This window comes from Octopus sinensis, unplaced genomic scaffold, assembly GCF_006345805.1.
Source record: "Octopus sinensis unplaced genomic scaffold, ASM634580v1 Contig18223, whole genome shotgun sequence".
NCBI lineage: Eukaryota > Metazoa > Mollusca > Cephalopoda > Octopoda > Octopodidae > Octopus > Octopus sinensis.
The window spans coordinates 10,801-22,311 of NW_021835654.1; the positions used below are offsets into that span (position 1 = coordinate 10,801).

Consider the following 11,511-nt stretch of genomic DNA (forward strand, 5'->3'; position numbering starts at 1 on the left):
TTGTTAACGGTGCGAAGTTCGTTATGTTCCTTTTCACATCTGATAAAAGATTAAAAAGAAGACAATCGCTTTGAAGCAGGACAACTTGGCCATACCGTTCAATTCAAACGTGAAATGAGATGGGGCATCATGTCCGGACATGTCATGACTGGAATACTCAACGTGGGCGGATCGGGAAGTCGGCAGGACAGTTTGAGGATTCGTGGTAGGCCTGGTGAGGTGAGGAGAGAGATGACCAATTCATCCACGTCGGACGGTCGTATATCTCCTCACTGTCGACTGAGTTGTTCATCTAATGTGCAAAGAGTGGGTCACCTTGCATTTGCTGTCATTGCCATACTTGTGTAAGTATTGTTGGCAAAGTAGTTCACCTGTCTCTCAGAACGGCCATCAAGTCTACTAGAATAGTGTGGGAGGGTGAACATGGGGGTCATGTCTGCCCAAGTCGTTGATTAGCATGACCATATCACCCGCCTGAGCAATCATTTCGCGTCTTCTATTAGAGTAGAATGACCCCATCTCCTCTTCGCACACATCAATGAGTTTGTGGACAAGTCGGTAGTCGAGAATGGCCTGTTTGGCCAGCATCCTTATTTCGATCGAGTTGAATAGGAGAACATGTCCGAGTAGTCTGTGCACACAGCAATGGAGGAGTGAATGGCGGGGAACAGGAAAAACAAATCCTACCATAAGTGACCCACTGTAGGTGCGGGAGAATGCTGAATAGCTCATATCTTAGACGGCATAACGAAGTAGTCAGATGTATTCACTTACATCTTTGTCGTCAATATGGAATAAGGAAAACTAAGAGACTAAAGACACACTCAGTTCAATCTGTTGTTAGCAATGAATTTGTGGAGATTCGTGTGGATACTACGATTAGTACGGATACAGCTGTGGCGAATAACAAACCTGATATATTTGTCCATGACAAAGTGAGGAATACAATCACTCTTATCGAAGTTGGGATTACTTCGCAAAATTGCCTTAAGCAGGTCGAAGTTGAGAAGTTCCACAAATATCACTTATTGGCAAATGAACTTGAAGCAATTCATCACGCAAAAGTGAAAGTAATCCCTGTACCTGGGATGGAATTGTCTCAAGATTTTTCAAGGGTCATCTTGATGTCCTCAAGCTGGAAGAAAGAGTGAGAGTATTCAGACAGTGTTCTGAGGAAGACATTGAAGAGCATGCAGGCTGAAGAGAGGCATGGTATATCGATGCCTAGTGAGGAGAAAGCTGAAACGGAATGTCAACCAAGGGCAGCCTCAGAATGTGGAGTGAGCTTCGACGAGAACACACCCATACGGTCACTGGATTATGGGCCCAAAAAGAGAAGATTAAGCTAATTAATTAATTACTTTAACATGGATTTTTATTTTTCAATTCAATAAATTTTGAAACATTAAAATTGAATAAAACTTCAAAGTAGTTTTACTTTTACCTACATTTATAAGCACATAATCTAAGCATTCGATAAAAACTGATCTGAATCAGTTTTCAAAAATATTTGATTCAAGTACTCCACTCAATCAAAAAATTAAAATTGCGATCAAAAAAACGACTCAAAGTTATAATTTCAATAATATATAAAGACTGTATTTTACTACAATATAGTTTTGAAGACCCATTCAGTTCTCCTCTGATGATTTTATCGATAAAATTACACAACTTGTATTCTTGAAAAACAAACCAAAAATATAGAAATAAGAAAAATACAAATCAAACAAGAAATAAATATAAGTTTATAAATTTTATTATACACTAATATTAAAATATTTCCAATGTTTCATGAGTGTAGATTTTAAAATATTTTCAAAAACAGTTTTTTGATAAAATTAAAAAATTTCAAGTTTCAGTTAAAACTTTCCCTAACGATAAAATTTTAAATATTCATAACAAGAATATAGACACAAAGCGCAATCTATTAAATTAATAAGTATATAATTTTGATAATTTCAATGACAATTGATGAAACTATTGTTTCAGATTTACTGACGAGTGATCTATATAATCAATGATTACTTTTTTAAAACCGCCGAAATTGAAACCTCTGGAGTCACAGGAAATCTCACTACGTCCTTCATCTATAGCAGGGGTCACCAAACTTTTTGCACTCGCGGGCCGGATTGACCCCAACACAATGAACGCGGGCCGGAGCACGTGCATAGGATTATAATTTTACTAGAAATTCATAAGTGTGTTTTTTACAATAAAACTAATTTAAACAAAATAAAGTAAACAAAAATTTTAATGAGAGCTATGGAACTGTGATCTTTTTTTGATAAGTTCATCAATTTTGGTTTTAAATTGCTGCATCCTATCATGAGAATTGATTTTAAGTGTCCGTCAGTCAATCTTGCACGATGGGCAGACTTAACATATCATCCTCGAAAACGTTTGCTCACATTGGTAAGTTGTGCCAATATAGAAATCATCTTTATCGCAAAATTCTTTAGTCTCGGAAACTCATCATCCTTGAGATATTCGTAGAACTCAGCGAGTTTGGTCCGTCTGTGACAATCTTTGAGCTGTTCATTTGATTGTAAGTCAATAACTTCTAATTGTAATTCATGTTGACATTTTCAACATTACAAGAAATGGATTTTCGAACAAATTATATCGCTTTCAATTTTTGTCAAGTCAGAAATTATGTAAAAAATGATGTTTTAATTCTTTGATAATTCCAATTTGGAAAGTATGTCGATCTCATTACAGTTTGCCTCACAAAAACTTTTAAAACAAGAAAAGTGTGAAAACTGACGTACTCCAAGTTGTGACTCGAATAAAACATCAATTTTTGTCGAAATGCTTTAATTATCCTGTAGAAATCACAAATTAAGTTTTCCTTTCCTTGTAATTTCAGATTTAGCTCATTCATGTGAGTTGTAACATCAACCAAAAATGATAATTTTGATAGCCAAGCAAGATCTGATAATTCGGGATAATAGTTATTTTACTGGTTAGAAAAATATCAATCTCACTTCGGAGTTTATAAAATCTATTTAATACTTACCACATTACCACAGCTAAGCCATCTAACTGCAGTGTAATATGGTAAGTCAAAATATTCAGATCCAAAATCGTCAAGTAAAACTTTAAACTGACGGTGATTAAGTGAGCTCCCTCGAACAAAGTTTATTATGCGAATAACTGGATTCAACACACATGAAATATTAAGAGCCTTCGGCACATAGTGCGTGCTGATGAAGGATGCAATGAATGAACAAAGTGTTTGAAATATGTAATTCCTCCAATTTATTAGTTATTTGCCCAACTAGACCCTTTTTAGAACCAGCCATATTCTTGGCCCCGTCAATCGTAACACAACTCAGTTTCTCCCATTCAAGGTTATAGTCACTTATAGTTTGTTCCAATTCATCAAAAATATCTTTTCCAGTGGTTGTTCCATGAATAGAACAAACAGATGCCAGTTCTTCAGTTATGGAAATATTCTCATCAACTCCACGAATAAAAATAAGAAGTTGCGATGTTCCCGAAATGTCAACTGACTCATCCAATGCAAGAGAATACCACAACATATTACTTGTCTTTTCACAAATTTGTAAAATATATATTTTTTCCAAGCTCTTCAGTTCTCCGTGATACAGAACTCGCCGACAAACTTATTCCATCAAATAAGGAAGAATTTAGTGGCACAAACAATTAACTGCTTCAATAATGCAATTTTGATATACATCCCATCACTAAATGATTTCCCGTGTTGTAAAATAATTTTTGTTATCTTGTAACCAGCTCTTGTTACAATTTCATTATTTTCAAATTTTTTTATAAGGCCTTGTTGAATTTGTAAAGTGCGCTTCAGTGATTCAACTTTATCCTCACGTAGCTTTCCAGTGTACTTGGAATATATCGAAGCATGATTCGTTTCATAGTGACGTCGAATGTTATACTCCTTCATAACAGAGAGATGTTCGTGGCATATTAAACAATAAGCTTTCTGCTTTAATTCATCTTTCGCAAAAAATACTTCAATTCCCATAATTTATTGAATACACGGCATTCGCGGTCAACCTTTCTTTTCATATTAGACATAGCAACAAAGAAAAATTTAACGTTAATGCTGATAAGTTTTTTTTCGAATTAAATCTTGCAAAATAGTTTAATTTTTAATTAAAGTTTTTATTTAAGTTAATTATTAAGGTATAATTGAATATCTCGAAATAGTGCGCGGGCCGGATAAAAGTTGTCGCGGCCGTAGTTTTGGTGACGTCTGATCTATATCATCTGGAAAATGATTCCTTTCTGTAGAAGATTGATGGGAATCGTCGTGGTTCTGACAAAGAATTTGATTGCCGTTTTCTGTTTATTGATATCCTGACAGTCTTTCGAATTTCCATTACTTCCAACCTCTATTTTGTTCTTTGTCCTGGAGGTCACTTTTAATCTGAAATTTTAATTTTATAAATTCACTATTTCAAGAAAGATCTCTTTATTAATTTTAAATATCGCGCTTTTTTGATAATCAGTTTCCTCCTTAACTTATGGTGTGACACTAAGAAGTCTGTCGGTTTTTTTGGTGCCGCATTTCTCCCAACTTCAGGGAAAATGGGGTTAAATAAATAAATTGATAATCGAGTCCGCCTAATCAAATGAATATATTTTATTTATATTCTTTCTGGCAAACGCTTCTTTTCTTTTTTTCTTTATATTTAGGGGTTCAGGGGTTCCCAACATTTTTAAAGTTCGCATCCCTAAATATTTTTTTTACAAACTCTCGCATTCCCAGAACATTTTCTATTTATATTATTATTATTTTTTATTTAACCAGAAGTTTGTTAATCGAAAAAAATTAAAAATTTAACATTAAACACAATAAAGTTTAAATTAACAAAAGTATACAATAACACAAGAACAAGAACAAAACTAAACAATGAGCTTGCGAGGGGAGACGGAAAAAGACCGGACGGCCTATCGACTTTCCCGTTTGAGTTCGGCAAGTCTCTGTTATGGGATGCGACGTGTTCAGACACTTTCTCGGAGCTCAACCTTCCTTCTTCAGCTGTCGAGCCTGGCTCAGTCTCCCGCAAAACCGAGAAGATGAAGATTGGAAAGTACAAGGAGCTTTCTGAACGGTATCTGTTCACTTCCATCGCTGTCGAGACTTCCGGCGTCATTGGCGAAAAGTCTTTTTCCTTTCTAAAAAAGCTTGGCTGCATGATCTCCCATAAACGGGGAGACCCACGCGAGTTCAAGTGGCTTCTCGAAAGGATTTCCTTGGCTATAGTACGTGGAAACTGTGTTTCCATTTACGAGGCCGGGAATTTAATTAGTTAATAACTATTTGTCACTTACTTGCAAAAAATATTGTCTTTAAAAAAACTAAACAATTAATGGCTTCTTTGTTTTTGTTTATTTCCAATGATTTTGTCAAATCTTGGTACTTTTTTGATAATCGCAATACAAATGTCATGCTCAGGATTCAGGCGATTTCTGTATTTAGTTTTAAATGCCAAAGAGAGCTGAATCCTGACTCGCAGAGGTATGTCGTTGCAAATAGAATAATTTCATACAAAGCCTTTTGAGATAATTTTTGATATATTTTCACTACTGAACTCCAAAATTGCTCCACTGTACAATTGTGAAACTCTATTTTAAGTGCTTTGTTTGTTCGAAGATCAATCAGATTTTCTTTTATTTCATGATCATCTGACATAACTTTCAGATTATACACTAGGTGCAAAAAAAAACCGTTTTTTTAAATACGGCATATTTTGCAAAGATAACCGTGATTTTTCTTTGTCGATATCGAAAGGGATCATTAAATTAACCCTAAATCAATTTTGTTATATTTTTTTTGTATTGTGTTATATGTCTAAATTAAAAATTTTAATTACACGAGCGCAATAAAAAACCGTTTTATTTTTGATTATTTAAAGTTAGTATTCAATATGGTCCCCTTTTGTCTTAAAAAGCTTTTGTGCTCTATTCGGCATGCTTTCGATTAATTTTTTTATAAAACTAATATTTTCGATTTTTTCTTTCAATTCCGAAACATTCTTTGGATGAAAGGTGTTTAATTCCCTCTTCATATAAGCCCATATATGTTCGATCGGATTGAAATCCGGTGATTGAGGTGCCCATGGTAAAAGGTTTACTCTCTTTTCTTGAAAAAATTGCATAGTCATCTTGGAAGTATGACATGGTGCCATGTCTTGTTGGAAAATAAAGTCACTAAGCTTTATTTTTTTTGCAGATTCCCATAAATGGTTACATAGTGTGTTGATATAAAGTGCGGAATTCATATTCCCGTGTATAAAAGAAAGCGAGCCCATTCCGTAATAGGAAAAACAGCCCCAGACCATAACTTTCCCCCACCAAATTTTACAGTAGGCGAAAGGTTGCTTTTTTGAAGGCCTGTATTGTTTTTCCGATAACAATATTGCCGTTTTTTAATATTAAAAACTTCGAAACTGCATTCGTCACTGAAAATTGTCCTCATCCATTCAGTGTTTGGCACAGTAATGAAATGCTTTGCCATGTTATAGCGTTTTTCACTATTTATTTTGTTCAATAATGGTTTTTTTCTACATACATGAGCATATATTTGCTCCCTTCTTAAATAATTTGCGATGGATCTTTTGCCGACTGTTCTTCCGGTTATTTTACGGAAATCATTCCTTAAGCAATCAGCTTTTTTTGGGGGGGTCCTCTTTAACCAGTTGAGTAAAATAAGGATATCGTCCTTATTAAGAATTTTTGTCTCCCCAAACCTTTCATTCTTTCAGTCGAACCATATTTAATGAATTTTCGGATGAAGTCAGCGATAGTTGATCGCGGGATATTAAGCTCGTCAGATATTTTTTTAGTGGTCCAATTTAACGCATTCAAGCTTAGAGTCTTTCCTTTTGTTATTACATCAAGCATTCGTAATTTTATCGAGGGTTAAAATTCTAAAAAAAGTAAAAAATGTCACACTCACCAGAATAAACGGTTTTTTATTGCGCTTGTGTAATTAAAATTTTTAATTTAGACATATAACACAATACAAAAAAATATAACAAAATTGATTAAGGGTTAATTTAATGATCCCTTTCGATATCGACAAAGAAAAATCACGGTTATCTTTGCAAAATATGCCGTATTTAAAAAAACGGTTTTTTTTTGCACCTAGTGTACGAAAATAAACTCAAAATCCATTCATCCGTAATATTTAGAACTGTTCCGAAATATCCCTCAAAAGACGTGGACAATAATTCTAAATGAGATATAAATTTCTTTACGAAAAGTAGGATTTATTGAATTGTCGACCACCTTTTCTAAGGTTGGGAAATTTGTGAGATTGTATGTTTCTAATCGCCGACGCCACAGAGATAATTTATTTTTGAATGCAGTCATTTTTCGTGGCATTTGAGTATGCTAACATCTGTACCTTGAAGAGATAAATTCAAATTTTTCATGTGAGTTAAAATGTCGGTCAAATAAACCAGCATCTGGATAAATTCGTGGGATTCCAAATATTACAATAAATCATGATTATATTTATGAAGAAATAATTTTATTTCTTCTCTTAACTCAAAGATGCGGGGTAAGGCTTGACCTAGTGAGAGCCAGCGAATTTCGGTATGAAATAATAAAATAGAATGATTGTTGCCAAGATCACTGCAAATTGTTTTAAAAATTCAATGGTTCATAGCACGACCTCTTATCCAGTTAATAAATTTTACAGTGGTGGCAAGTACATTTTTCAACAATGGGGGAGAGTTTTAACAGCTAATACATAGTGATGGAAAAAACAATGCTTAATCCTTATGTTCGGGATTTCATTCTTTAATAGCCCAGCAAAACCGGACATATTTCCCAGCATTGCTAGAGGACCGTTTGTACAAATAGACCCTATTGTCTGGATATCCCAATAACGTTTCATAAAAAAAATCTCTAACAATGTTAAAGATATCTATTCCTTTCGTGGTTATTTTTAATTCTTCACAAACCAAAAAATCACTAGTGCAATAAGTTGACTAAAATTAGAGACATAAGTTGATTCGCCCAACTGAAGAGATATAAGGAAAGGACTTGATTTGATCTCTGTAATAATTTGGGACAAAATATCACTGCTTAACTCACATATTTAACTGTGAATTATATTATTGGAGAGCGGAACTGATTCAATCTTTTGTCTTGACTCTGTTCCGAGTATTAATGAGACCATTTCCAATGCACATGGTTTAATCGAATCTTCTCCGACTGTATGTGGCTTTTTAGACTTTGCGATGTTATAGGCCACTTTATAAGAGGCAAGCAAAATCTATTTATCAAGATATACAAATCCCCGGTTGAAAACCGCTGATTTAGAGCATGAATGTTACTCGAATTCTAGTTTGACGAGCCATTTTGCTAGTCTGAATTGTTTTCACAGCGTCCTCAATGCTTAGTTCGGTTTCAAATTCATCCAAAACATAAAAAACAAATCAAAACTTGATTTTGTTTGAAAGCCAATTCTGGAGAGAATTTTATCAAAAATTCTATTTCTGTTATCTAATTTGACTCCTCGTTTTCTCACAAAATATTTTGGAATCGGCAGCTCTATTTAATCTTAAAACGACTTTTCTTAACGTTGGTGTCAGTGTCATACCGCATAAAATTTATCTCACGGAATAGAAATTGGACAGGTTCAGTTTTATGAGATCTCCATAAATTTGAATTATTTCACCAAATCCAACTCTTTCAGCGATATGCACCGTATGTCGACGTTTTTCATTTAAATAGCAAGTTGTCCATATATATTACAAAATTAAAATTTACATCACTAGCAATCAATATATAAAATTTTTTGATGAGTTAAAAATTTAATTTTTTAACTCGTCTGTGACAGAAATGGCAGCGTAATACAAATCAGTACGATTTTTCTAAAAGTTAAACAGATTCTTATAGTTTTATTACTGTAATCTGTGATTTAAATCTGCGTTTTTTCGCAAGTTTTTCCGGAATAGAATGCTTGTTTTCTTTAATTTCATAACCCAGTTGACTTGACCAGTAAAATATATCAATTCCCATACTAAATGGGTGGAATCAATAGAAAACTACGTGGAATCAATAACAAAGTGGGCATAAAACTAATGATTACTTTAGTTAGAAATATTATAGAACAAAAATTTCACGTAAATTATTAGAAAAAAAATATCAAGCTCACGTGAAAAGAGATCTCTTCTTTAAAAATCAAATTTTATTCCAAAAAGGAGAAGTTTTGTCAATTAAAGAGTATTCGATACGGATAATTATAAGAATAATTGTAGATAGAATAAAATCAATTATATCTAAAGATTATGTAAGCTTTATGCTTTGAATGTAGAGAAATATTGCTGAAGCATTAAATATGGTTGACATTAAATTTTAAAAAATAATTTTTTGGTGTTAATCCCATTTAGCTTGGTATTAATTCCACTTAGTTTTCTATTGAGGCCACTTAGTTTTCTGGTAATCCCATTTAGTATGAGAAATGGTATATTCTTCATAATACTTCTGTGAATACAGTTTCTATACAATATATTTCACCGATGTCAATTGCCAGAACAATAAACTGATTATTTTTATGTTAGATAAAATAAAAAGACGAAAACCTCAATTGAAGTTTGGATAACTATTGAAACAAGTTGAAACGGGAAAATGAATTAGATTTCATAATGCTAAGTTGAACATTGTACCTATGGTGCTAACGTAAAATGGTATTGTAGGCAATTTTTAAATGCGCTCAAAGTAGATAATTCAATAAAGGCATATATTCAGATTACTTTGATAAGAAAAACCCTCCTAAAAATACGAGTTGAAAACAGAATTGGATGGATTGACAAAGACATCTGTTAACAGGTTGAGGTAAACAATTTGATAATCTAAAAAAACAATTTAAAATGGAATTACAAGAAAAAGAATGTAGTGCTAAGAAGTGAGACTCTCAACACCAAATGAAAATTGTTTCTAGTGACAAAAGGCTACATGGAGGTTCAAAATCAAATTTAAAAGAAGACGTGTAATTTGTTTAAATTTTTATGAAAACAGTTAAATAATATATTTTTTATTATATCACATTATATAATAATTAAACTACGCGGGATCATATTATAATATGGAAATGCGTTGTTGTGATTCTATAATCAAAAAACTATTTGATTACCAACGAGACGGTGTTTTATGGATGCAAAAGACCTTACAAAAATCAAAAGGGGCAATCCTGGGTGATGAGATGGGGTATTTTCCATATTAACTAATCCAGACTCGGAAAAACTCTTCAAGCTATCGTATACATCCAGTCTCTATATGAAGAAGACACTTCTCTTCGCATTCTAATAATTGTTCCTGCCAATCTCCTCAAGAATTGGGAAAATGAAATTTCTAAATGGTCTGTTATTTCTTAACATTATTTCCAGGAAAACTATGTTTCCATATTATAAATTCTACGGAAGAGAAAAGCTAGAATATTTCCGTCGTTTTTTGAATCGTCGGGGGGTTCTTTTGACGACTTACACCACAGTCCTCAACTCTGCAGACAATCTGAGAAACACATTTTTTGTACTGTTTTTTTCCCATTTTAGGACTTGATCGTAGTGGATGAGGCACATGTTGTCCGAAATCAAACAAAATCTGCTAAAATTCTCAATTCTTTGAAGAGTCATCGACGATTAGCCCTTACTGGGACACCTTTGCAGAACAATCTTATGGTCTTAATTTTAGGCTATTTTAGGAATTGTGGGCACTTGTGGATTTTGTGACGAGTGGAACCCATCAATTGGGGACGATGAAGCACTTTAAGGAAACTTTCGCTACAAAAATCAGCAGAGTGCGTTATTTTCTTTCATTTTAGGCAAATGAGCGAGGAACGAGTGCAGTCGTCCAAGGATTGGGAGAGACTCGACTTAGAAAACTTAAGGAAATGGTTGATTCTCTCATTCTGCGGAGAACTAAAGACCAAATTGAACTTAAATCGACTGGTCTGTCTGAAATCCCACTAAAACTGGATTTGGTATGTTGGACATTTTTGAATGATCATCAAATATCAATCTATCAACAATTATTGTCCTCCAAACAAGTCAGAGAGGTATTTTTTGATTTAATCCCAGTCAATGACTTCAACGAGGTCCCCACTCATTGAAATTGTCAATTTGAAAAAACTTTGTGACCATCCTGACCTTCTTCATATTTCTGTGGTGGAAACATTACTTAAAGAGTCCAATGGGGATCCTGATGTGGAATTGCTGTTTATTTTTTGTTGATTTTAAGTTACCGTCGGTTGAAACAGCAGTCCGCTGATCCTCTTTCCCTCATCAAGGGATCTGGAAAACTGGCATTTGCTGTCCGATTGCTCAACACTTTGGCAAAAGATGGACATCGGACACTCGTTTTCTCTCGATCTCTGAAGGTTCTTGACATTCTTGAGAAGATTCTTCTTAGCCAAGTTCGAGTTTTTTAAAACATTTCAGGGTCACCGATTACTTCGAATGGACGGAAATGTCCAAATGGAAAGGAGAGGAGAAATTGTGGAAGCCTTTCAAAATC

At 33.8% G+C, this 11,511-nt stretch overlaps 1 protein-coding gene across 1 annotated transcript; it reads left to right on the forward strand.

The window, feature by feature from the left end:
- The first annotated feature begins 716 nt into the window (after window positions 1–716).
- Window positions 717–1,151, forward strand: LOC115231320. The gene has a single exon (XM_029801377.1). It carries the CDS (start codon window positions 717–719, stop codon window positions 1,149–1,151), a length of 435 nt encoding a protein of 144 aa, XP_029657237.1.
- The last annotated feature ends 10,360 nt before the right edge of the window (window positions 1,152–11,511 follow it).

What these genes read in the sequence shown, in the direction of transcription:
- LOC115231320 (XM_029801377.1), top strand. Translation starts at nt 717, where the DNA reads ATGCTGAATAGCTCATATCTTAGACGGCATAACGAAGTAGTCAGATGT.